Genomic DNA, 24,519 nt, shown 5'->3' with positions numbered 1-24,519 from the left:
GTACGAAATAATAAAATGAAATCAAGTAAAATTAGAAGTAAACTACATCTAGTCGGGGTTCTGTGATAAATCAGTTGTTACTTTAGAATTTAAAAAAAACACTAGTTTGAAAAGCCTTTTTCCAACGTTTAAGTTATCGAAATTCGGTCACCTGCGGCGATAACAACTATCGATAGTCAGCCAGTCGCCAGCTGTTTGGTCTCCGTTTGTGTTGTGTAACTGAACTAAACGCGTTTAATTTTTGGTAAATATGCAATGGCTGATCTATTAAGAGCCCAGGTCAACTAACAACGGGCTGCCCCGCTTCCGCAGAGCTCCAAGATGTCCGCATCCGCTGCCCGAGGCTCCACGTCGCTGCTGAAGCGCGCCTGGAACGAGATTCCGGACATTGTCGGCGGATCCGCCTTGGCCATTGCCGGGCTCGTGATGGCCACCATCGGAGTGGCCAACTACTACGCCAAGGACGGCGACAACCGGCGCTACAAGCTCGGCTACGTCGTCTTCCGCCACGACGATCCGCGCGCCCAGAAAGTCCGCGACGACGAGGACGACTAGAGGATCGCCCTCTGGATGGTCGGACTCTCATCTTTGATTTATTTGTTTACGCTATAGCTAAGTAAAACAAACCAACTAAATGTACAGAAGGCAGTGTCCAGTGGTTCACCAATGGGGGATCCTTGCTACCTCACTCTATCCTCGCTCGATCAAGATTCCACCAAGAGTTTGCACAGGTTCCACAAGTCCACAATCCCTTAAAGGGATTCAATACAACACTCGCTTATAACTAGGGGTCCACAAAGTTCACTTTATTTGTAGCCATCCAGGCAAATATCTAAATGTACGAGATGAAATATGGTCAATCCTAAGTGGATGGGGCTTGCGAAAGCAATTCGGTCATATCGCACAAGACTGTCAGTTAAAAACACACAAAATTGCATAGAATTACAAATACATTTAAGCTATTCCCGACTAGATAGTCATCAATCTAGTCTTGTAGTAGGTGAGCAAGACATCTTATAGTAAAGTAGTGAGGTGCATAGCTGGACTAAAGATCCTTGTGCGAAAATTTGTAGTGAAACTGGCAGGCCTTCTCCGTGTGGAAGCTTTCTTTGCAGATGCCGCACTTGAAACCGAGCCTGGGCTCGCTGCTGGTCCTCGTTTCTACGGTTGCAGGTGCAGGTTCTGGAGAAGATTGAAGGTGGATTGGCGTTAGGAGCTAGCAAACACTGTGGGTATTGTATTGTGATGACAGGTTGGTTGGTATACATAGGTATCTTTGAAGGTTTAGCCTGGCTGCGTTATCCTAGTTACTCACCCACTCCCGGCTCGATTTTCGGAATCACAGGCTCCGCCGCCTCGGTGGGCAGCTGGACAGCCGTCGGCTTGCCTTGGTGGGATGGTGTTGAGGGCTGGGACAGGGTTTTGCTGGCCAGGCTGCGCTTTCTGCGCTGCTCGAACTTCAGGGCCACGTTGAACTCGCTATGGGCGCCTAGCCACTGGTGGCTGAACTCGTAGGCCATCGAGAGCTTCCTCACGCAGATGCGGCATATCTGCTTGGGGTAGTCGTCGGATTGGTCCAAGGGCGGCAAGGAGGCGGGTAGGCAGGCCGCCAGCATTTCCGCGATGGGAACCATCTTGTCCAGCGCCCGGACGCTCTCCTCGTAGATGCCCAGGGACTCCAGGCACTCGTTGCCGCACGTCCGGCAGAAGCTCTCGAAGATGTCCATTAAGATTTGTCCTCCGCCCGAGGAGCTTTCTGACAAATTCAAAATTTAAATTTAAAAAATGGGTTTGTTTATATTTTTAGAATCAAAATCGATTATTAAATCGAATAGTCGATATTTAATAAATTGGGTTAGTAAGTTTCTTTGGTATTTTTTGGTATCTCGCCACACCCTGGCAACTCTGCCGCTTGTCAATTTTTTTGTGTCCAGAAAAGCCGGAGAAAAGAGATAAATCAAAGGAAATGATGTGGAAGGCTCTTCTGGTTTTTGTTCTGGCAATAGCCCACTGCCAGGCGGTCCTCGAAACGGACGCCAACACCTTAGTTCTGCTGGACAACCTGGCCATTCGCGAGACGCACTCAATCTTCTTCAAGTCGCTGCAGGGTGAGTTAAAATGCCGGCAAACCTCTGACGTGGACAAAAAAAAGGGCAAAATATGAGTTACTTTTCATTTCCCATGCTCATCCAGATCGTGGATTCAAACTGACCTACAAGCTGGCCGATGACTCCAGCCTGCTGCTGTCCAAGTACGGTGAATATCTGTACAAGAACGTGATCATCTTCGCCCCCAGCGTCGAGGAGTTCGGCGGCGATGTCAGCGTGGAGCGCCTGGCCCAGTTCGTCGACGATGGAGGCAATGTCCTGGTGGCGGGCAGCGAGAAGTCCGGCGACGCCCTGCGCGAGTTCGCCTCCGAGTGCGGCTTCGAGCTGGACGAGGAGAACGCGGCGGTCATCGATCACCTGCACTACGATGTCAGCGATGCTGGCGAGCACACCACCATCCTCACAGCAGCCAAGAACCTCATCCAGGCGGACACCATCGTGGGCAAGGCCAACAGACAGGCGGATGCAGCTCCGCTGCTGTACCGCGGCACCGGACTCATTGCCGACAAGGAGAACCCGCTGGTTCTCAAGCTGCTGACCGCCGAGAGCACCGCCTACAGCTACAATCCCGAGGCCAGTGTCTCGGACTATCCGCATGCCGTTGGACGTGGCACGCTTCTTATTGCCGCCCTGCAGGCAAGGAACAACGCCCGAGTTGTCTTCTCCGGCTCGCTGCTGTTCTTCTCCGACGAGAGCTTCACCACCGCGGTGCAGTACGCCCAGAGCGGTGTGTACCACAAACTGGCCGGCAATCGCGACGTGGCCGAGTCCATCAGCCAGTGGGTGTTCGGTGAGACTGGACGCCTGCGTGTGGCATCCGTGCAGCACCACAAGGAGGGCGAGCTGCTGCCACCGGACCAGGCGTACACCATCACCGATCCCGTCGTCTACACCATTGGCATTGAGGAGCTGGTGCAGGGTCAGTGGCGCGCCTTCAAGGCCAGCGACATCCAGCTGGAGTTCGTGCGCATCGATCCCTTCGTGCGAACCTACCTGAAGCAGACCAGCTCGGGCGCCTACCAGGCCAAGTTCAAAATTCCCGACGTCTACGGCGTCTACCAGTTCAAGGTGGACTACGATCGCGTTGGATACACGCACCTGTACAGCACCACCCAGGTTTCGGTTCGCCCGCTGGAGCACACGCAGTACGAGCGGTTCATCCCCAGTGCGTTCCCCTACTACACCAGCGCCTTCTCAATGATGATCGGCGTGTTTGTCTTCTCGTTCGTGTTTCTCCACTTCAAGGACGAGCCAGTGGGCAGGGTCGCCAAGGAGGACAAGAAGTCGCAGTAGTTTACTCACCCCAAATGTAACACACAATTCACTAAAATAAAGGAGTTCCCCGCTTGGAGGGCCTAATCAGTAAAATTTGAAGCATATGTAGTTTGTTTTAAGGTATAACGTTTACGTTTGGTGGCACGTTTATTTTTTACTTTGAATGAACTATGAATTTTACGAAAGAAACGATTATTAAAGTCTTTTAAATGCATGAAAGCATGGAGCTTTAACGCTGGGCGGTCATTTTCCTTTGTTAATAAAATTAGTATGAACGAAAAATGTTAAAATAAAGGATGTAGGATTCCTAAAAATAAGATCATAAGATTGAAAACAGATTCAGAAATTAAACACTGTTTCTGTTGCGATAAAAATTTACTTGACTTGAAGGCACCTTCGGTAAAGCGAAAGCAAAAACTAAAAACCATCTAAGATTTTGAAAAAACCTATTTTCCCGCCTCACACATTTTGAAGAGTGTTGCCACTTCATGAATGATACCGATATTTCGACGAAATACTGTGCCATAATCGTTGTTTGCCCACTTCTATTGAATATTCTATTTGATATTGAAATATAAAGTAAAATTTAAAAAATGAATAAATTTCTTTATATATTTGTATGCCTAATTCAAATATTCAGGCGTTTTAACTGACATTTTTATGGTATTTCAGTGGAATATTCTAAAATATAAGATGGTATATATTAGTATATTTTCGACAGATAAATGGTATTTTTCGATTTGTCCGGAGCGGGCACTCTGTTCGTCATTGTGAAATTTTTTCCCGTCCGAGTTTGTTGGAATTTGTTCGTTCCGTGTAAAAAAAGTTACGTTCGTAAAAATATACATTTTTTGTCGTGTTCAACGGTGAGTGAGTCGTACTGAGTATTACTAAGCGTTGTTCTTGGAACTGGCGGTGAAAGTGTGTGTGTGCTATGCTGTATTTTTTTATGTTGCCTCAAATGGAAGTTTGTGATTTCTGCTGTTTTTGGGGCTCCGCCGGCCGTCCAGCGGAGCCCTGTTTTCCAACGCACACACACGCACACAGTCCCGTTGGTGGATACACACAAATGCACGACGATGTGAGGGGTTTCGTACTCGCACGACGGTTGCATTGTTGTTGTAGTGTGGTGCGCTGTTTTTCCAAAATGGCCGCCGCGCAGGAGAGCAGCAACAAAAAAGGTTGCAGCCGCTAATAAAATTTGCTAATAAAAAACGAGCCGAAAATTGGCGCCAAAAGTATGAGTAATCGTATTTACGCTGGCACAAACGGATAAAAGTAATTTATTTATTTATTTGGCTCGCGAGTTGTGTGTGTATACCAAACACGCACACAAGTTCACTTGCCCAATGCAAATGTGCATGTTTGCGCTTGTCATGCGCAGTATGCCCCTCTCTTTCGCTCTGCCTTCCTGCCCATATATTATTGCATAATTTTTTTTTTCGGTGCTGTCTTTTGTAGGATGTGCAGCTGTCACACTCCGCACGCACACACATGCACGCTGGCCAGCGGAGGAACGACGCAATTAACTGTTCACACTTCGCTCCTCTCTTTCTAATGCGAATGTGCACATGTAGGGGCATATGCCTGTTTCGCTCCAACTTGCCGCCTCTTAATGCGCGCCAAGTTTTGCCGCTCGCTTTTTCCCTCTTTTTGTTTATGTTTACCCTTTTGGCGCCCCAATACATTCCCATTGCCATTCTATTTATTTTCCTCTCTCATATCGCTTATATATTATTTTCCCCTTGCCTGCACAAGAAGTAGTAATAAATTGGAAACTACAACTCATTACTTCAGCTTGATTGACTCCACATAAAACGCAAAATACTCGAGTGCCAGCACACAAAAAGAAGGGGAACACAAAAAACAGCGATTCACGCTGTTTGCCCGCAAAGAAAAGAAAAGATTTTTAAGTGGTGCCCGATCGTGGAATTGTTACACGGCGAGAAAAATCTGTATAATTAGGTCTTATTAACTGGAGCGTCAATTGAGACTCTGTAAGTTAACCATAGGTTAACTAATCACTTGAATAACTAAAATATGTACATCACATTTGGTGATCGAGGGACGGTGATCCATTTCTTGAAGGGTTTTTATACTAAGTCTTGGTGTGATATATTTTTATACGGCATTAATAATCGCATTAAAATGATCAAAATTCGTAAGCATCGTTTTTTCTATTTTTATAAACATGATGTGAGATGCAAAACAATCCCACTTTTTCCTCTGTGTGTGCTGCCGAGACACGATTTTTTCTTTTCCCCATTCAAGTGGAAGTTTCTCGAGTGCTGCGTTCCCAGAAGATGAAAAAATAGCTGGGGGCAAAGGAGGCAGCTGTCTCGACGAATTCACGTTCAACCCTCGTTTTCGTTGTGACCACGAGTCTTGGCTCGTCGTCAGTTGGCCGCCAGCGCTTCGGCGCTGTGCATCGGTCCTAACTTTGGCTTACCGCCCCATATCCACCCGTAAATTCCTATTCAGTCTATATCCTGGCCAGTTGCACCTTCGTGCAGGCTGCTGCACTGCGCCTGTGCTGGCCGAAAAGTTCAGAGTTCGTGAAAAGTTCCCCGCAGTCGAGTTTTATTTTTTACCTGGAAAGGATCGCCGTGTTGTTTGTCACAGCTACATACAAGTGGTAATTTCAGTAAATCAAACAGAAAACTAAACGATGGGTTTAATGCAAAGTCTAATTGGATTTCTACGCCAAAAATAACTCAAGATTGCATTTAGAGTTGGCAGAAGAGCTGCATTGTGTGTATATCCTAGCTCCAAAGATACATGTAGAAGACAAAAATGCGCGGTGTTGAACAAAATGACACCTTAAAACTCTTTATGGCAAGTGATCTAATCTTTGTGCTACCAATTCTCTCCATTATTGCAGTTTAAGAAGTTAATATGGCCCGTACCAAGCAGACCGCCCGTAAGTCGACCGGAGGAAAGGCTCCTCGTAAGCAGCTGGCCACCAAGGCTGCCCGTAAATCGGCGCCATCCACCGGTGGAGTGAAGAAGCCCCATCGTTATCGTCCCGGAACCGTGGCCCTTCGTGAGATCCGTCGTTACCAGAAGTCGACTGAGCTGCTCATCCGCAAGCTCCCCTTCCAGCGACTGGTTCGTGAAATTGCCCAGGATTTCAAGACCGATTTGCGTTTCCAATCGGCGGCCATTGGAGCTCTTCAGGTGAGAGTTGTGACCCATTTTGGGTGTTTGCGTAGTACAGGGCTAAACGGGGGTTTAACAAGCTACACTCTTGGTTTGATTGTTAATGGCTTGTACGACTTGTTTATTCGACTTGCAGGAGGCTTCTGAGGCGTACCTAGTGGGACTGTTCGAAGACACTAACTTGTGCGCCATCCACGCCAAGCGCGTCACCATTATGCCTAAGGACATCCAGTTGGCGCGCCGCATCCGAGGCGAGCGTGCTTAAGCTGGATCATCCCGAGGATCAGCTATCGGATCGATCGCTGTCGTCCATCCCCGAACCGACCATTCTGATTTATGTTTTTTTGAGGGAGACGAGCCTGAGCAAGAGCACCAGCAGCGACACTTGGATTCGATCTATTCATATTTACATGTTTACATTTATCATCCTTTTGTTGGCCAATCGGATCGTCGGAATGCCGATGCGATTAGCGCCACCGTACACAAAACATCAACAACACACATTACTGTAATGCTTAAAATATTTGTAATTCTTATTATTATTATATCTTAGTTATTAAGTTTTTTTTCTCGCCTGTGCGTCGACGGTTCGTTCTCGCTGTGATGATACCACGCTCCTTTTCGCCCGATTCCGCCGGGTCCACCACCAATAGTTACGGCGGAGGAGTAGGTCTCCACCGAGTGGCCGTCGTCGTCTGTCCGCCTGCAACATCCGCCACCAAAAACTCCAACAACTGTCTGGCTGGCTGGCAGACCGCGATTTCAAGTGATCCGCGGTCCTTGAGGCGCCTGCTCCTCCCTTTTACTCTATTTCCTAAAAGGGGAGCTCAACATCTGGCTGCCGGGGCTCGCGGACCTGGGCATCGGGGCCAACGTAACGCCAGCTGGACGTGGCAAGGCGGACAGACGGTGGCGGACTGCTCGGCGGGGATTCCCCCGGCTGCTTGGACGGGCGGCGGGGCGTGGCCTTCTGGCGGTCACCCGGAGGCGCACGGCATTTAACATATGATGAAGATGATATCCACATATAACACCGAAGACCGAATTGAGTACACTTAACTTTACACTTACGTATATGCATATATACATAAATATATATATATATATATCTAGAAACGAAAAACACTAGGCATTAATACTCTCATTTTGTTCACCTTTCGTTACTGCAAACTACAAACAGCGTAAAATATATATTATCATGTATTATAATATATATGAAACGAAGAGGGATGGGCGTGACAGAGTTAGTTGATTAAATAAGGTTTTAGATTTACACGCATTTTATACGTTTAGGCGGAGAAGCGGAGAGAAAGATGAACAGATATAAGGATGATTCAGCATTCAGCAATCAATTAATAACACACATCTATAGATTTGGAAGAGCATCGAATAACAATAACCGAAACAAGGCAAATCAGAGCAAGCATTGAATATTTCTCAAGATTTATACTTATGTAGTTGAAACACATGCAAAGTAATCAATCGTAAACGCCCATAGATATTATATATACGTGTAAATTGGTGTCGATAACTAGTTTCACATTGAACATTTAAGCAAGTCGGGCTAAACCTGTGTGTCTATATCGTATCGTAGCTTCAAGAACCAATAAGCACCAAAAAAACAGTCCCCATAAACAAAAAGTAACTAAAAGCAGTGACAGCAACAGCAAAAATAACTGGAAACATCAGCAAAAATAACAAAAAAATAAACGGTTTTTTCTATAGAAGAAACCAAAAAACCCAACACCAACAAAATGTTTTATTTTGTGCGAAAGCGGGATGGAAATAGGCGGAGAAAGAGGGTGGCGAGGGGGAAAGGTGTACTGCGATGGTACAGTTGGCTCCAAAATCAAAAGCAAACGTCATTCGCTTTGTTTACGTGTGATAATCTCGGTGCGTGTGTGTGTGTTTGTGTATCTTGAACGTGTGCTCGTGTTAGTTTGGCCGCTTGCACTTGTGTGTGTGTGGGTGGCTTTGGCGCTTCCCCTTTTTGTTGTTGCTTTGCTTTCAAGGCTGGCAGCAAGTGGCGCCACCTAGCAGCGGATTTGATCAACAAGGGCCGACTAAGGGTTAGGCCTCTTTGCGGTTCATTTAAAGCACTCAGCCCAGAAGGGTTAATGATGTACGTACTTTAAGAAATTTTAAAAATTTCATTAGGCATTTAAAATACAAAATAATAATTATAAAAAGGAATTATTCCATTACTTTTATTAAGATCATAATACAATTTTATTTTCCTGCATGAAATCGAGTCCACTATTCAAGAAGTTTCCTCCGAATTCCCATTAACTTGCAAATTGAACCCCGCAGAGTCGGAAATCTTAAACATCAGACGATTTCATCATTTACATTTAAACGTACATTTATTTTACTCGTATATTTAGCATACAGTCCAGAATGCGACGCACACTCAATTATTAAAATATTAAAATTAGGCCTCGCTAAAAAAAAGTGTATTAAACTTAATTGAGAATGGGTTTGGATGCGGAAGTTCTTCTGATCGCTTAAAAGGGGTTCCAAGTTGAGGGAGCTTTTCTTTCGGTGCACAGCGAACAGAGGCGGAGTTGCGAGAGGGGACAGCTATGTTACAACACAGGGATCGATGTATGTATCTATAATTTAGGGACTACAACTAGGATCTGGGTGCGAGGAGGTAGGTGAATGGCTCCTCCTCCTGGCCTTAGTCCGCCTCGTGCTTCTCCGTCTCTGGATGCTTGCCGGGCGCCGCTGCCGGGGGTGCAGTTCCGCCAGCTACTGCTGCCTCGCCCAGCGGTGCTCCTCCAGCTGGTGGCGGTGCTCCCGTTCCCGCTCCTGCCCCGGGCGTGGGATATACTCCGCCCCCAGGGGTTGCTGTGGCTCCCGCCGCTGCTCCTGGTACTCCACCTGGGGCACCTGGGCCTCCACTCTGTTCGTGAAGGTGACCCGGTGGCGGTTGCTGCTGTGGCGGCGGCGGATTGCTTCCGTGCTCGGGCGCATATGGATGGCCGGGATTACCATTGTGCTGTGGCGGCGGCGGGCGCGGTGACATGTAGTGCGACCCTGGTGGCGGGCCGTAGGATTGCTGATACGGCGAGAAGGGCGCGTAGTAGGGCTGCGGTGTGGGATGTCCTCCGTACTGGGGCTGGTAGTACGGCCGTGCGGGTCCACCCGGTGGACCAGGCGGCGGGCCATGCGGTGGTCCGCCGTAGTTGGCATATCCCGTGTGCGGAGGCGGAGGTGGAAGACCCGGCATTCCTGGTGGCGGCTGGTGTGGCCCCATGTGCGGTGGCATCAGGGAGTGGCCGGGCGGCGGGTGGCCAGGATGTGGATGCATCTGAGGCATGCCTGGCGGTGGAGCTGGGCCACCCTGTTGCTGGGGCAGAGGCACTTGCTGTTGCACCGGCGGTGGCGTGGGTGTAGTCGTCGTCGTTGTCGTCGCCGCAGGAGGTGCTCCGGTCACCACTGGAGCTACCTCTGGAGGTGGCGTGGGCGTCGGAACTGGTGTGGGTACCTTGCCGGGCTGGGCCACCACCTTGGCGGGCTCTGATTTCGGGGGCTCAACGAGCGTAGACTGCGGCGGCAGGGCAGCGGCCATCTCCAGCTTTTCCGGTTTAATGGGCGGCGGTGGGACCGACGGCTTTGGCGGCGGCTCAATGTCCATGGGCTCGGGGTCCGTTTTGCTGGCCGTTTCATGGACATGCACCGCTGGTGCGGGAGTGGGCGTCGCTGTCGGTGTGGGATTTGGCGTGGCTGGCTTTACAGCTGGCGGTGTCTCCTTGGGCGGCACTGCAGTCGCTGGCTCCTGGGTAGCGGGCGTGGCACTTGGCTGGCCCGGTTGAGTTGACTGCTTCGCTGCCTCCTCGCTCCTCGTCACAGGAGCGGCAGCAGCCGTGGCAGCAGCCGGATTCGTTGAGTTGTTCGCACTCGGCTCATCTAGTCGCTGCCGATCGCGCTTGATGTCCTCGTACATGCGGTGCACCATCTTCTGGAAGGTGTCCTCGTCTACTGCCGGCTTGCAGTGGCGCTTCAGCTCCTCCTGGAAGGCTTCGCTGGACTCCACCATGCGCTGCTTTTTGGCCTCGAACTTCTCCTCCATCTGCTGCAGCTCCGCTTCCAGCTTGGTTTGGTGCATCGTCAGCGAGCTGACTTGCCGCTTGAGCACCTGCATCCGGGTGGTGGTCACTACGGATCGCACATCCGGCACTACGGCCTCCGAGAAGATCTCGTTGATCAGCCGATGGTTCCTCAGGTAGCGGGCGTAGGCCAGGTGCTTGGCCGTGTAGCCCTCATCCTGGTCATCCTCGTCCTCCGCCGGCTGGATGTCGATGCGCCGCTCGTGCTGTGACTTGCTGCCGCCGCCGCGTGACGGAGTCTCGTGCATGTCCACGTCGGTCTTCACCTTGCTCTTGGCCGACATGTAGGCCTGGTAGGCGGGCGTCTGGTGGTAGGCCTTCAGCGACTTCTCGTACTCCAGCTTCTCCGCCTCGTACTCGTCGATGAACTCGGTCTTCTCCTCCTCGGGCAGCAGCTTCCACATGGCCCCGATCTTCTTGCCCAGCTCCCAGAGCTTCAGCTCGGGATGCTGGGCCTTGACGCTGTCCCAAACTCGCTTCGAGTACCGCATGTATGGCAGGATGGGCTTCTCCGGCGGCTTGGGCGGTTTGGGTAGCCGCGACTCGTTCTGGTTCTTGCTGCTCGACGACTTGGTCACCTTTTGCGGCGTGAAGGCCGGGTTGCCGTAGTTGCTGTGCGTGAAGATGGGCGTCTGGTCCTTGTTGCGATCGGCTCCGCCGCCACCGCCGGATGAGCGCGACCGGCTGCCGCCACTGGTGCCACCGCCGCCGCCTCCCACGACGCCCTGCAGCGGCGTGGCCGGACCCGGACCCTGGCCGCCCACGGCTATCTGCTTGTAGTTGCTGGGCAGGGCCATCTTTTCGCGTTTTCCTGGTCAATGAGCGTGGATATTGTGCGAAAAAGACAACAATTTTCAGGCGGACGCCATTTTCTGTCGGCGTTGGTGCTAGAGGTGGGGAGATATCGATGACTTATCGATAGTTGGTGTATACTAAAATAAAAGTGGTTACTGGAAAATACCAGAAGCTAATCACTTCTGAGCAAGTTGGCATCCCCACGGTTACTATTAGTAAAATATAAACAAAACGAAGGGTTTGACAATGTTTGCCGGTCGGCTGCTCGCCCGTCTGGGCCGCAGGCCCAGATGTTTGCCCACCATTGGAGGCTGTCCAGTGTCCCAGGAAACCGTCAGCCAGGGGGTTTCTTCCGGGACACCCACTGCAGGCGCATCGGCGATTCAGTTGGCGGCACCCAGCGCAAGCCGGCGCCTCTTCAGCAGCCAAATTGAGGCGGAGTCCACCCTGGACAGTGCCACCTATGAGCGCGTGTGCTCGGACACCCTGGACGGACTGTGCGACTACTTCGAGGAGCTGACCGAGAACGCCTCCGAGCTCCAGGGCACCGATGTGGCCTACGGCGTAAGTTTCGTCCCCCATAACGCCTGTTACATCACGCCTTTTGCCATAATCTCATTGGTTTCCGCATCCATGCATCCCCGCAGGATGGCGTGCTTACCGTGAACCTGGGAAAGAAGCACGGCACCTACGTGATCAACCGACAGACGCCCAACAAGCAGATCTGGCTAAGCTCGCCCACCAGCGGTCCCAAGCGATTCGACTTCGTTGGCACCGAGGCGGCGGGCAGGTGGATCTACAAGCACAGTGGCCAGTCGCTGCACGAACTGCTGCAGGAGGAGATACCCAGCATACTGAGCTCCCAGTCAGTGAACTTTCTGCACTTGCCCTACTGTAGTTGAACCCCCGTACCACCATAAAGTCTGCTAAAGCGTGCGACCTGATTATGTTTATTGATCTGCTAGCAGTTAGGTATGTCCTTCTCGAAAACCATGAAACAACCAGACCAAAATACGCCCATTTCCTCCATTAAAAGTCTCAGAGCTTTGCTTTCGATTTATTATATTTATTAGGGGTGCGGTTATCAGATCTTATGGGTTTCGCCTGCTCATGATGAGTAATAAGGAGAGCAGGTGCATAGTGTTGTGATAGTTTCAATAAAAGTGAGTAGTTTATCAGATTTAACACACTTATAAAGACTCAAATACTGTTTTTTCATGGCATAGTTTTAAAATGGGTGTTTAGGCTCCAGAATACACGAATTTACCTTAGATCTCAAACAAATGTTTGGGGACATCTGGGGACATCCACACTTCAGTCTGATATTCAACAATTTATAACTTGTTTGAGAGCCACGAACTTTTTCGCTCCCGGATTAGTCGTTTTACGTTTACTAACTCCAATCCACTTCAATTTTAAACCCGAAGGGTCTTCAAGCCCCAGAATTTATTTTATTCTTAAAGCAAAAACCGCGAGATCCCAATTAATAGAAGAATTTTAAACTCAGCTAGAAACCAGGTGCATTGCTAAACGAAAGTCGGTGAAAGTGATAACATTTGTGTTTCTTTATTCTTTTGCTGTTCATATATAATTTTCGTGTTCTCTCCGATCAGTATCATTCAAAGCAAAAAAAAGCTGCATTCGTGCCGAACTTAAAAAAAAGGTTTTAAATCACTTGCCAACTAGCATACACGCGCGTACACGGGCACTTCAAGGGATTTTTCTCGTTTATAGTTATGTTTAAATCGTTGTGATTTAAAATATAGTTCTAGAATCTTGACCTACGACTTAGTGGCTCTAATGACGACCCCCGAACATGTTGTTATAGTGCGGCGCCTGCTGTTGCTGGCCGCCCAAAAAGTTCTGGGGCATCTGGTTAAAGGGTGGCGGCTGCGGCGGTCCATTGTTGACCCAAGGGTTAATTGGCCCGGGCGCATGGCCACCGTAGCCGCCGTGGCCAGGTCCGTGGCCCATGCCCGCATAGTTCTGCTGCACACCATTGCCCGCATACGGATGGTAGCCTCCCCCGCCGCCGCCGTAGGGCTGCTGATTTGGATACTGGCTGGAATCGGGTCCGCCGCTCATGCTGCCCATCAGAGTCTGCGGTTCCTGGTTAAAGTTCCGACTCTGCTGCTGCTGTCCAGGATAGCCCGAATAACTAACTCCCGGCGACTGCTGCTGGCCATGGTTCTGGCCTGACTTCTGACTCATACTCGGCGCCTTAGGCGGTGTATTCTTCTGCTGCTGCTGCTGGTTCAACATTAAGTTGCGACTACCCGCCGAGGGGCCGCCACTCGATCCTCCAGAACTCCCGCCTTTGCTCAATGTGCCCATCAGGTTTGCTATGATGCTTTCGGTGTCCTTCAGCGAGATCTTCGAGGCAGCTGCTGGCTTGAAAGTAAGGGCATTCGGTGATGACTCCACGGGTATGATGGGCGCCCCTCCTGGCTTTTTGGATCCGCCGCCACCTCCGCCCTGTCCGCCACCACCGTTGCCATTGGAATCGCAGGCCTTCATTACCAAGTCGTCAAAGTTATAGTCGTCTTCGTCGTCATCGTCATCGATCATGAAACTGGGCGTGTTCCGGCCGCGTCGCTGCTTGTTGATGGGCAGGTTGGACATGTCGCGATCCCGCTCACGATCCGTGCTGGGACGTCGCGTGGTCAGCGAGAAGAGAGATACCATCTTGGAGGCGGAGGATGATGATGAGGCGATAGCGGCGACGGAGGAGGATGAAGAGGGGGCCAAGCTCCCCGTTAGCAAAGTCGTGGACTTTGCTTTCTCCACCGGCGCCTTCGTTGCCCCACCAATGTTCACCACGCGCGACAGGAAATCACTGCAGGACTCGCCATCACCACTTAGCTCCGCCAGATTCACATACTTGCGCAGTCGCTCAACGCGCGACGGCTCCTGGACCTCCAGCTTTCGCAGGTGGCCAATGAGGTGCACCTGCTCCTCGTTCGACAAGAACTTAAAGTTCTGCAGCAGGGTCTGTAGATCGGAGTCGGTCAGCGACTCCATGCCGTTGCTGCCGCCACCGGCGCCGGCGGCGTCCGGTTGAGCCTTGGTCACTGCTGCCGGAACGGCGGCAACCACGTCCAAGGACTCCTTGTTCAGCTGGTTCTCAACCTCCTTCATCAGCTCGTCCAGATCGATGCCCATATTATCGGCCGGCGTCTCCTTTTGCAGGCCGAGCTTAGCCTGAATCTCCTCGAATGTCAGGCCATGGTTCTTGTCCGCCTGGCGGCGCTGTTTGTCCGTCTTCACCAGCAGCGCGAGCAAGTGCAGCAGGTTGTTCATGTCGCCGGTGCTCACGTCGTAGTAGCCCTTGAGCACCAGGGCATTGGCCAGCTTGGGGGCCACCACGTTCCGGTCGAAGGGCAGCTGAATGGGCGCCGGGTTGGCGTTCGCCTTGACCTTGGCCTCGGCGACATCGGTTATACCTAGATCATCCGGTCACGGTGGGGGGTGGGGGAGGGAACAACACAAAAGAAAACAATCAGTTAGGATCGGCAGCGTGTGTATTGAGATCTCTGCAAATGAAGTCGGTATCGCACGGAACTACGCAAATTACATTTATACTTATGGACGTGGTGTGGATTGGTCTGGCGACTGGCTGCTGGCGGTTCGTTGGCACACTTTGTTCACACACCCACCAAAAATAGGGGAAAGCTGACCGTAAATCGAATGCACCGAATATTTACAGACGCCTGTGAAAATCACAGCGATTCGCCAATGTTTTGGGTATCAAAACTTCAAGACTCCACCCAATTAAGGTAAAAACGTATAAATAAGCCCCCAGCATAGAAGTTCTGAGTATGTAGGACCTGCCCAATTAAAAAACGACCTTTATTTCTTTATTTCAAGCAGGTCCGGTTGAAATAACCTTCATACAGCTATAGAAAGTAGGTATAGTAAGAAATATGGGGAACAAAACGCGTAACGAATGAAAAGTAGTACACTCGTTGTGTGAGAACCCCTCAACCTTGGAAGTCAATCCAGAAATTCCCAAAAGTTGCCAGAACAAACGGCGATTCAAAAAATATTTATATCACACCATTTCTTAACCTTGTAGACAAAACGAGAGACTTAAATAAAACATCTACGATTCAAAGACCTGTCCCCGAAAGAAGTGCTTTATTTGTGAAATAGTTGGAAAGAACCAAAGTGAAATGCGATGTAAATATGATATCAAACATATTAATCCCAGTTTGATCCAAACAACAGTCGGCATCATTTATTTCGTATATGCTATGATTAAGGAACGTAATGCGAAAGACACGTAATTTTTTAGTGTTAAACCGCAGGGGTTAGTATACGAAAATAATCAAAAAATCTAACTTATATTTCTTAATCACCAAAACACATAAACTGGTTCCGTTCGAAAACGAATTTGAATATTTTGGAACTCCGAACCTAAGGTATTCAACCGATTGGCACACAACTCACAATACGTCGAAACGGAGGTAAACTTTGGAACTTCACTAGTAAGGAGAGGGCTTATCGAGGGTAAATCAGGGGCAAGGGCCATCCGGATGGCCTCCTTGTTTGTCTACTCTCACATGTACTTACCTCCTGCTCCTCTAATCTCTAACCACGATCGCGAAAAAGAGAGAGATAGAAGTACGGGTGAGCTGGGACTTGGGTAAATGGGCGGACTTACCTCGGGCGTTCGCCTGGAAGATGATGGCCGCTATGTTGGTGATCAGTTTCTTGACCACGCGCACCTTTTGCGGATCGTCCAGCACCTCGGCGATGAGGATGCCCTTCAGCTTCTCCTTGGTGGTCTCGAGGAACACACAGTTGTCGTCGTTCAACAGCAGATCGTCGGCGGCATTCGGCTTGGCCATCTCCATGGCCAGCGCCTTGCTGAGCAGATTGAGGGCCTTGGGCCCCAGGCTGCCCAGGTGCTCCTCGACTGCGGAGAGCATGCGCAGCACACTGACCACGGTCAGAGGGCCCTCCTCGACCGGCTCCGAGGGCTCCTTATCCTTGATGGACGAGACGGCTGGCGAAATCGAGCGCACCTTGGGCATGTTGTATTCGGGATAGACCCGCGAGTCCAGTACGCGGAATGTCTCCACATGATCGTAGTTGCGCGGTGGCCCTCGAGCATAGCCATCTGTGCGGGAGTAGTACTCGGCAGAGCGCTCCCGCTCCAAGCTGCGGCGATCCGCGTAATCCCTGGGGCCGGGCGACAGAGCTCGCTCCCTAGAGGGATGACCATGACGGTCGCGCTGCCGATAGTAGAGCGGCGAGCGGGATCTGCGTCTCAGGCTGCGGGAACGCGATCGTGAGCGCGAGGATCCTCGCCGATAGCTGTATCGGGGCGAACGGCTGCGGGAGCGCCGAAGGGGACGACGTCCTCCTACTCCGCCACGCTTCGGAGACAGCGAGCGGGATAGGGAACGTCGACCAAAGGGAGCACGACCACGACTCGGCGGGCTGGAGCATTCATCATCGCTGATATCAATGACAGCCTCAGGAGCTCCAGCCGCGCCACCGGCCGCCCGATTTTTGCGAAAGTTCTGCTTGTGGCGATTGACAGCGCTGGCCCCGGATGTCGCCTCCCGCGGACTGGCCACACGGATCTTGTAGCGCTCCATCAGCTCCTTGGTCTTCTCCTCGTCCTCGTCGCCCAGCTTGAACTTCTCCTTGAGATCCTTTTTGATTTTATTCACCGAAATGTTGAACAGCTCGATGCGGCGATCCTTCCAGTAGCTAATCCACTCCGGCTTGTAGTCGTACTGATTCGGATCGCACTTCTTCTCCTCCTGCAGCTGCTTGTAGCGCCGATTCCAGAACTGTTTCCACTCATCCGGATAATCGGGATGCTTCTCGGGATTCGATTCGTACGTCTCCGTTTCGTCGCGCAGCTGCTTGAGCTGCAGTTCCAGCATGCAACGGAACTTCTGCCACTTGTAGCGCTCCTGGGCGATGATAGAGGCCTGTATGGCCAGCTCCTTGGGCGTGGGCAGCTGCTGTGGCTTGACCACACCGCCAGGGGGCGGGGGCGAGCGATTTGCGCCACGCCCGCTGGCATCTTCGGCCAGGTTCTTCTTGCGCAGCATCTCCTTTGGGATTTGAACGACTGGGGCAGATGGAGCCCCGAAGTTCTCATCATCACTGGAGATGGCGTCCAGGGAGATTATGTTGCCATCATCGCGCTTGCTATTGCTGCTAGTATCGGGGGCGGGCCCCAGATCCTTAGTCTTTATGCTGATCTTAATAGACTCATCCGATTTCAAGTTGCGCAGCAGGCGTTGTGCTTCTTCGGCGAAGTCTGGGCCAGCACACTCATCGCAATGGAAACTGTCCCGCACCTGGCTGCACATTTTGGCGCGAAAGCGGCGAAAATCCTCCCCAGACGCGGTCAACATGCTGCGGGACCGGCCGAAATGATCCTCAATCGCCTTGACCAGATTGCCGGTGGCAATCACCAGATCGCCGGCGCTGTTGGGCGTGCGCTTGAGCTGCTGCAGCACTTCGTGAGCCTTCTGGAAATGCGTTTTAAGATACTTGATGCGATGGGCCTGCGATGTCCAGTGGACGAAGGCACTGCGGCCATCGGTGCAGGTCTGGCACAGCACGCAGAAGTAGTCCGGACGCAGGTGGCCCGGCTCGTGCAGCTCGATGGTGTACTCGGTGCCGATCAGCGGACCGCCGGTGTAGTTGTCGATCTGCTTCTGAATGACCGCCGTGCGGGTCACGTCCTCCTCCTCGAAACCGGGCGGAACCGGCTCCCCCGGCAGAAAACTCATGTTCGCCTCCTATCCAATACCTATCCTGCGAACGGGAATCACACGAAAAAGAACGCCAGTGAACGGAAGTTGCCCAGGGTCAGCACTTACCTTAGCTATCGCTTCCGGCTTGCGCGATTCCTGCGGTTTTCTTTTTTCTTTCTTTTTTGCTTCCTCTTCTGGTTTTTCTTGTTCACACTTTTGCACTCGGAGTTCACGCTTTTCACTTTGCTAGTTTGTCAGGTGGGGCTTGCGCCAGTGGAGTTACCTCTACTTACTATGCCAGGGTATCGGTTCAACGGTTCTTGTTAGTTACAGCGCTTAACTATCCGTTTTTACCCGCCCCTCCTAATTGCTGCAGAAAATGTATTCCTCCTTTTTGTTGACTTTCCAGTGTGCCCGTTCATCTGCAGCGGAAAGAGGATGCCCGTAGCGGAGTCACCCTCCGGGCACAGCGGAGACACGCTCCTGGCAGCCGATACACCAACCGTGACATAACAATCGGAATTTCGGCCACAAACTCTTTTAAAGAAAAAAATCAATTAATAATAAATAATAAAAAAAAATTGAAAGGTACTCAATAAACACTTTTTTAAATTTGTGTCATTTTTAATTATAGAAACACAAGAATGTCATATAACTTTTACGCCAAGGACTTGCCCTTCCTAAGGACACAATTTTGAAAATAATCAAGATCATAAATAGCTTTCAATGCCTTTTTTTATCAATATTGATATATTTCCAATTTGTTCCAAGAATCAACTACCTATTTCAAAATTGTATACCCTTAAACGTAACTAAGATCAAACAAAAATTTAAGTTTTCAATGTCTCTCTATGTTTTATAAATATTTATATTTTTTCTTATTGGTTTCTAAGAAATCAAATACCTGTTATGTTCATTTTTTTAAATTTCTTAGTTAAATTATATCCGTAGGTTGTTGTGTTTTTCCTCATCCAACAGTCAATGTGCGGTTGCTCTGGTTCCTCAAAGTGAGGCCATAAATATTTACATGTGTAGGGTCATTATCTTTCGCCCGAAACATAATCCCACCGAGTGCAAATTGTTCTCGCCTCGGCACAAGAGCGATGTGTTCTCTGGATTGGATGGGTGTGGAATGTGTTTTTGATGCAGTCTCCGCAGCTGGCTTAAATCAATCCCAGCTTGTTCCATTATTTTTTATTCGCTGTAGCTATGTTGCAGCAGCAGCATTAATATCATTGGGTCCCGCGGGCCCGGCCACATGTGCAGTTTGCAGGCCGCCGAGGACAAATGTCAGCGAACGGGACGCGGTTTTCCACATTTTCAGCGATTTCCACGAACCGAGCCCACCCCTGGGCTATACAGTCGAGCTTCGTTAATGCGAGCACGCTGTGTCCTTATCAAAATTGTATACTTACCATAGCAAAAGAAATATTTTTATAACGCCCAATAGAAAATACAAAATTACTCTATTATAATATTTAAGTAGTACCTTTTAATAAATTCTTCTGAATAACCCCAGTGATGGGTATAACCCTCAGTTATAAATCAAAATATTATTCTCTAACCTGAGGTACATGTTACTTTGCCTTTCTTAAAATATCCAAGTAGTTTCATAAAAAACCTTTTCAAAAGCCCCCGGGACTGCCACAACCCCCAATAGCAACACATACTGTTCTCCTCCACCCTGGGCTACCTGCAACCCGAACTTTTTTCCTACCAGATGGCGGTTCGCCTTAGGGAAGCAGGCCTGTTTATGATGTGTGATAGATGTAACACGTATCTGCGACTGGATGAAGGGCGCATTAATCGCCCACGATGAGCACGCTGATGGCTGTCGCAGATGATAATGGCAATACAACTGACTGCACAATGAGCTGACCATATGCGCACATAGACAATAAAATGCGAGTCCGCCACGGCCACCACCCCCTCTGAAGGCCGCTCCCGGCTCCTGGCTCCTGGCCCGGGCTCCTGGGTCCGGTGCATTTGACAGTGGGCGCAAAAGGCAGAGGCAGTTGCAGTGGGTGTGGTAGGCAGCAGGCGGCAGGCAGTAGGCGCTGCCAGTAGCTGGACAAACGTAGCACATTTAATGAACATGCCGACATGAGTTATGGCTCGTCTGTGCGCTTTTCCTTTTTCCACTTACCCTTGAAGTGGGCATACGCAACCATTCAGACAGGCCGGGGAGCGATTTTGATTTTATTCACCAGATCGAATTACGGGAGGCACAAGTACAGGGGTGCCACTGAAATCCCTGGTGTACGATTCCGAGACTGCGTATGACTTCTGATTCAAAACCCAAGATATGCCGTGCTATGTGCTCTTGGAAGGTCAATTCCAACAGATCTTAACGAACTTAAAAGATAATTCGGGATACTCTGTCCCAGCAGTAAGGCCATTTAGCGAATGGGGTGTCTAAAAGTAGGCATCACAAATTTCCCTTTCTAGGGCATTCCAAATTTCGCCGTATGGTGCTTTGTTTTCCCCTTCTTCTTTTTGACAACGAAATATGGCGAATCAGACACACAGCTGTTGGTGGCTCTTTCACTGGGCGATCTGCACGGGCCGAATGCAAATGATACTTCGCATTAACTTTGATGGAGATGAGCGAATTCCGATTGCGGCGACACGGATACGGATACAGATGCAGACACCCCAAACCCAGTATCAGGGGCTACTATGCATGCACTCCAATGCTCACCCATCCCAGTCTATACCATCCCCATCCCCATGCCCGTCCCCATCCCCTGTAGACAAAGTGCCAAGTCAGACAGATGCAGACGTATCTCATTTAGCATACCGTACTTTGTGCTCATCTTTATTTCTTGGCAAGTTGTGTGCAATTCATTAAAGCGAAATCTGCTCGAATGCGAATAATGCAAATTGCTCTATTTTCATTCACAACGCCTGGTATTTTTTGGGGGGCTGGACCTCGGCAGTTGCACTTGCAGTTGCACTTGCAACAAGCTGCCAGGGCGTCGGGAGTCGACGACAAATTTATTTGTGGCGCATGCAGCCAGGAGCAGGGCATCAATGAAAATGCTGTTCAAGCAGTTGTCTCCCAGGCATTCTGCACTAAAAGTTCAAAAATTCCATTAATTATTCTCGGCGAGGAGTTCGCCCGGTTTCGCTTTCTTCTCCGCCTCGCCTCAGTTTCTTCTTCGCTTCTGTTGCACTGCTAATTTTTCAAGAATTTCAAATTTCTTAATGGCCTGCGTTGGGGCCGGGGTTTTCCGCAGCCCGTCTGTCTGGCCCACCTAACCCACAGCTGCACTGGCATAAAGCCCCAGCTGGGCGTAACAAATTGTTTTCGAAAATTCAAAAATATTGAGATTGTCTTGGTTTAGAAAACCATTTTGGGAGTATTGGTAGTAATTGAGGTGGTGCTCTACTGGGTGTTTATAAGCTTGGTAAAAAATCACACAGTACTTAAATATAATACACTCATAGATTATATATACTTTATAATTTGGAAACCATGTATGAATTGTAAGTGTTTTCAAACCCCTACTTATTTGTATGCCAACCCGCATAAACATAGCAGAAGCTTATTAATTAACATACATGTTCAAGGGAATTCGTTCATTGAATTTAAAGATTTTAGAATTTAAAAAAATTACAAAGTATATAATATTTCAATTGGTATTTTGAAAAACGGAAAGATAAAAAATTACTTCTATTTTTTAGAACTTAAAAAGAAGAAGAGGAAGTGGAGGGAAAAGCACTGACTTGTTTTTAGAGTGCAGGCTTACCCCTATCGCTATTTGCACCCCCTCCCCCAAAACAAGGCCGGATGTGCTCATTGTGCCTCGTTTTCATTTCTACTTACATGTCTCCCGCCGCCGCCCCTTTTGCCGCCCCACCCCCTCATTAATGCCGCGCCGGAAGCGCCCAGCTGCTGCCGGACTTTGGATTTATCGGGCCGAAGAGGGGGAACTCCACGGGCGGCAGCGGGGAGATGGTCAAAGATGCTTCGGAAAAGTTTTACCCTTTCCCCAGACTTGGGTCGTGATTTCAAAAATGCGTTACGCAGTGCGTAAATCAAAACTCGGGCTGGAACTAAAACTAAAGCAAGTGCAGTGCGGGATTGTTTGAAACATTGCTCTTACACTGAAAGAAAGGTCACAGGCTGCCAACAGATTACAATTTGGAACACGTGCTTTATTCAGACAAACCCTTCTCAAGACTGTTCTTAGGAAAACTTTTGCCTACCTGTACAGTTTCTTAAAAATATTTAACTTTTTCGTGGCAATTAAAGGGTAAAAATATCTTGTGCTCGCCTGAACTGAATTCATATTTCATGTTTTATTCACCCGCCTTCCATTATTTTGACCGCAGCTGTAATTAAAAGAACATCTTGTATAAACAATAACTTCGGTGAACTGTTTGAGGAGGAAAAACTTACAGCAGTGATGAGCTAAAGGAAATCACTGAGCGAAAAAGACAGCACGAAAAGTAATTTTAAAAAACCGTAATGATTGATTTTCAATTTAAGCATAAGGAACTCTAAAGTAAAATTGATCTTATGTGTGGCATTCTTTTTTCCTGTGCAGTCAGCTGATTTCTTAAGTGCGCTCTCCTGGAGAGAGCGCTCTCTTCCTCTCCCTCTTTCTCCTGCGATCATTTCGACGGTTCACCGTTATGTTGCGACAAGCCTAACGGCTTTTCCGCGTTCGCTTTGCGGCCCTTTTATTTATTGGATGGCCGCCACACGCAACAACAAAAACCGCAAAATGAAAATGGAAATTCAAAGAGCGGCGGAATGAAATGGAAAAGGGGGTGTGGGAATGCTGAATGTTGAAAAAGGGGTGGCGTCGGGCGTTGGGCGCTGAGAGGGGGGCCAAAGTAAACGGGAGTTTGTACCAAAAAGTTGAGCACTGCAAATGGCTCGCCATGGGCGCATAAATTTTGAAGCCACCTTGTCTTCCTTTTTTGTTCCTACTGTCGCTATGGTTTGTTGCTGTTTTCTTTGCGGCCATTTCTTTTCATATTTCGTTTTTTGGCAATTTCCAACATGCAACATGTTGCAATGGAGTCATAGCCGAATCCCAAAACTTTTCCCGGGACTCCCGAAAAAATAAGTCGGGAAAAAATGTTTTTTCGCCTGGATTCCACTTCCACTTCCTCTTCACTTTTGCTCAAACAGTCCAACTTCCATAACTGGAAAGGGATATTATTTTTTGAATGGTTTTATTATAAACAAGACCTCAAAACATTAGAAAAAATTTAGGGATCAAACATTACTTTTTGGTATATTATCATCGTCTGATCTTGTGATCAATCGAAAGGTATCGCTTTCGTCTTTAAAGTTGGTATCGGAACTTTGGTAGGTTGATCTGATCTTTGTTTGACTACATTGGATATTATAATGACTACTTGGATTTTTATGGGTTCGATTTCTGGGATCTTTTCGAAAATGTTCAATAACCAAAAGTTTGACTGTACATAAGTTTTTCCTATTTTTTTAATGTGGGTTCTCCTCCAGCTTTATTAACGTTTTTGGTGTTGTTGGGGGGTGATTGGGGCTGGTTCTATAGGGGCTGTAGGGGGTGAGGGGCTCTGATATTGTTTGCTGGCAGCGCAGTCTGTAATATTTCTGCCGCATAAAAGTCAAAATATGCAAATAAACTTGAAGTAGGGCCGAGGATGGGGATAGAGGATGGGGCCGGGGGCGGGTAAGGGTAAAATGGAAACGGGTGCTTTACTTTATGCATGGGGCGGCTAATACGGTAAAACAGACATAGGAAAACAGACTAAAACAATGGGACGGAGCCGAGATGGGGAGAAGGCAGGCCGGGGGAGCGTGGCTTAAATAATAAATGTAGTACACGCTTTGAAAGAATTTACTATACTTTGGCAAATGGAGGTTATAAAAACCTCCGCACACACATTTACTGGGCATCCATACACTGGGTATAAATAAACAATGCCCCTATGAGGTGGGCAATAGGGGGCCCAGGGCTAAGGGTAGCGGCATTTCCATATTGTTGCTATAATCAGCGGCCGCTTTGATTCATCTGCATGTCCGCAGTGGTAGTGGCAGAGGTGGTGGGCGCGGGGCGGAGTGGCACGGGCAGGGGCAGGGATTCGCCAGAAAAGAGAGGGAGAGCGCAGAACCTTTTGGTTTTGGCTTTCTGCTTTGCCACCCCAGAATCATCAAAGAGCTAACCCGGGAGCTAACCCAAACCCAAACCAAAACCCTACCCAATCCAATCCAACCCAAGAGGCCGAGCCCAACCAAACCCCTCCCCCGCTGCCACCCAGTAGTAAGGTGCGTTTCCAAAACATAGGTCAGTAGGCAATTTTGGTTTGGTATGATGTGTACGAGTAGAAACCATGTTGTCT

At 49.3% G+C, this 24,519-nt stretch overlaps 7 protein-coding genes across 10 annotated transcripts; 4 read left to right on the top strand and 3 right to left on the bottom strand.

Moving 5' to 3' along the window:
* The first annotated feature begins 68 nt into the window (after window positions 1-68).
* LOC108023230 (uncharacterized) lies at window positions 69-648 on the top strand. The gene is made up of 2 exons (XM_017092505.3): window positions 69-244; window positions 313-648. Exon 2 carries the CDS (start codon window positions 322-324, stop codon window positions 553-555), a length of 234 nt encoding a protein of 77 aa, XP_016947994.1. The 5' UTR covers window positions 69-244; window positions 313-321; the 3' UTR covers window positions 556-648.
* Window positions 649-785: 137 nt separating this feature from the next.
* LOC108023226 (uncharacterized) lies at window positions 786-1,840 on the bottom strand. The gene is made up of 2 exons (XM_017092500.3): window positions 1,316-1,840; window positions 786-1,182 (listed from the first exon to the last, which is right to left on the bottom strand). Exons 1-2 carry the CDS (start codon window positions 1,725-1,727, stop codon window positions 1,046-1,048), a joined length of 549 nt encoding a protein of 182 aa, XP_016947989.1. The 5' UTR covers window positions 1,728-1,840; the 3' UTR covers window positions 786-1,045.
* Window positions 1,841-1,894: 54 nt separating this feature from the next.
* On the top strand, window positions 1,895-3,482 carry LOC108023206 (dolichyl-diphosphooligosaccharide--protein glycosyltransferase 48 kDa subunit). Its single transcript, XM_017092469.3, has 2 exons — window positions 1,895-2,108; window positions 2,194-3,482. The coding sequence occupies exons 1-2, from the start codon at window positions 1,967-1,969 to the stop codon at window positions 3,399-3,401; spliced, it is 1,350 nt and encodes a 449-aa protein (XP_016947958.1). The 5' UTR covers window positions 1,895-1,966; the 3' UTR covers window positions 3,402-3,482.
* A 624-nt stretch (window positions 3,483-4,106) lies between these two features.
* LOC108023228 (histone H3.3A) lies at window positions 4,107-8,286 on the top strand. Of its 2 annotated transcripts, none has more exons than XM_017092502.3 (3): window positions 4,107-4,249; window positions 6,265-6,560; window positions 6,679-8,286. In XM_017092502.3, the coding sequence occupies exons 2-3, from the start codon at window positions 6,279-6,281 to the stop codon at window positions 6,805-6,807; spliced, it is 411 nt and encodes a 136-aa protein (XP_016947991.1). In that variant the 5' UTR covers window positions 4,107-4,249; window positions 6,265-6,278; the 3' UTR covers window positions 6,808-8,286. The 2 variants fall into 2 exon arrangements, with proteins under 2 accessions (XP_016947991.1, XP_016947992.1); XM_017092503.3 differs by lacking the exon at window positions 4,107-4,249 and adding an exon at window positions 5,830-6,018.
* A 600-nt stretch (window positions 8,287-8,886) lies between these two features.
* On the bottom strand, window positions 8,887-11,565 carry LOC108023194 (uncharacterized). The gene has a single exon (XM_017092450.3). It carries the CDS (start codon window positions 11,449-11,451, stop codon window positions 9,223-9,225), a length of 2,229 nt encoding a protein of 742 aa, XP_016947939.1. The 5' UTR covers window positions 11,452-11,565; the 3' UTR covers window positions 8,887-9,222.
* Window positions 11,566-11,637: 72 nt separating this feature from the next.
* On the top strand, window positions 11,638-12,654 carry LOC108023225 (frataxin homolog, mitochondrial). The gene is made up of 2 exons (XM_017092498.3): window positions 11,638-12,013; window positions 12,097-12,654. Exons 1-2 carry the CDS (start codon window positions 11,696-11,698, stop codon window positions 12,349-12,351), a joined length of 573 nt encoding a protein of 190 aa, XP_016947987.1. The 5' UTR covers window positions 11,638-11,695; the 3' UTR covers window positions 12,352-12,654.
* A 336-nt stretch (window positions 12,655-12,990) lies between these two features.
* LOC108023191 (uncharacterized protein CG7065) lies at window positions 12,991-18,596 on the bottom strand. 3 transcript variants are annotated; one of them, XM_017092440.3, is made up of 4 exons: window positions 18,301-18,596; window positions 16,113-18,235; window positions 16,022-16,039; window positions 12,991-14,892 (listed from the first exon to the last, which is right to left on the bottom strand). In XM_017092440.3, exons 2-4 carry the CDS (start codon window positions 18,208-18,210, stop codon window positions 13,247-13,249), a joined length of 3,762 nt encoding a protein of 1,253 aa, XP_016947929.1. In that variant the 5' UTR covers window positions 18,211-18,235; window positions 18,301-18,596; the 3' UTR covers window positions 12,991-13,246. The 3 variants fall into 3 exon arrangements, with proteins under 3 accessions (XP_016947929.1, XP_016947930.1, XP_016947931.1); XM_017092441.3 differs by having other exon boundaries at window positions 16,113-18,230; XM_017092442.3 differs by lacking the exon at window positions 16,022-16,039.
* Between the last annotated feature and the right edge of the window lie 5,923 nt (window positions 18,597-24,519).

This window comes from Drosophila biarmipes, chromosome X (genome assembly GCF_025231255.1).
Source record: "Drosophila biarmipes strain raj3 chromosome X, RU_DBia_V1.1, whole genome shotgun sequence".
NCBI classification, from domain to species: Eukaryota; Metazoa; Arthropoda; class Insecta; order Diptera; family Drosophilidae; genus Drosophila; species Drosophila biarmipes.
This window is presented reverse-complemented; position numbering and strand designations above follow the sequence as displayed.

What these genes read in the sequence shown, in the direction of transcription:
- LOC108023226 (XM_017092500.3), bottom strand. Translation starts at nt 1,727, where the DNA reads ATGGACATCTTCGAGAGCTTCTGCCGGACGTGCGGCAACGAGTGCCTG. An exon ending in GAAAATCGAGCCGGGAGTGG is followed by an intron (nt 1,183 to 1,315) that starts GTGAGTAACTAG and finishes AATCTTCTCCAG; the next exon opens with AACCTGCACCTGCAACCGTA.
- LOC108023228 (XM_017092502.3), top strand. Translation starts at nt 6,279, where the DNA reads ATGGCCCGTACCAAGCAGACCGCCCGTAAGTCGACCGGAGGAAAGGCT. An exon ending in CGGCCATTGGAGCTCTTCAG is followed by an intron (nt 6,561 to 6,678) that starts GTGAGAGTTGTG and finishes TTCGACTTGCAG; the next exon opens with GAGGCTTCTGAGGCGTACCT.
- LOC108023206 (XM_017092469.3), top strand. Translation starts at nt 1,967, where the DNA reads ATGATGTGGAAGGCTCTTCTGGTTTTTGTTCTGGCAATAGCCCACTGC. An exon ending in CTTCTTCAAGTCGCTGCAGG is followed by an intron (nt 2,109 to 2,193) that starts GTGAGTTAAAAT and finishes ATGCTCATCCAG; the next exon opens with ATCGTGGATTCAAACTGACC.
- LOC108023225 (XM_017092498.3), top strand. Translation starts at nt 11,696, where the DNA reads ATGTTTGCCGGTCGGCTGCTCGCCCGTCTGGGCCGCAGGCCCAGATGT. An exon ending in GCACCGATGTGGCCTACGGC is followed by an intron (nt 12,014 to 12,096) that starts GTAAGTTTCGTC and finishes GCATCCCCGCAG; the next exon opens with GATGGCGTGCTTACCGTGAA.
- LOC108023230 (XM_017092505.3), top strand. Translation starts at nt 322, where the DNA reads ATGTCCGCATCCGCTGCCCGAGGCTCCACGTCGCTGCTGAAGCGCGCC.
- LOC108023194 (XM_017092450.3), bottom strand. Translation starts at nt 11,451, where the DNA reads ATGGCCCTGCCCAGCAACTACAAGCAGATAGCCGTGGGCGGCCAGGGT.
- LOC108023191 (XM_017092440.3), bottom strand. Translation starts at nt 18,210, where the DNA reads ATGAGTTTTCTGCCGGGGGAGCCGGTTCCGCCCGGTTTCGAGGAGGAG.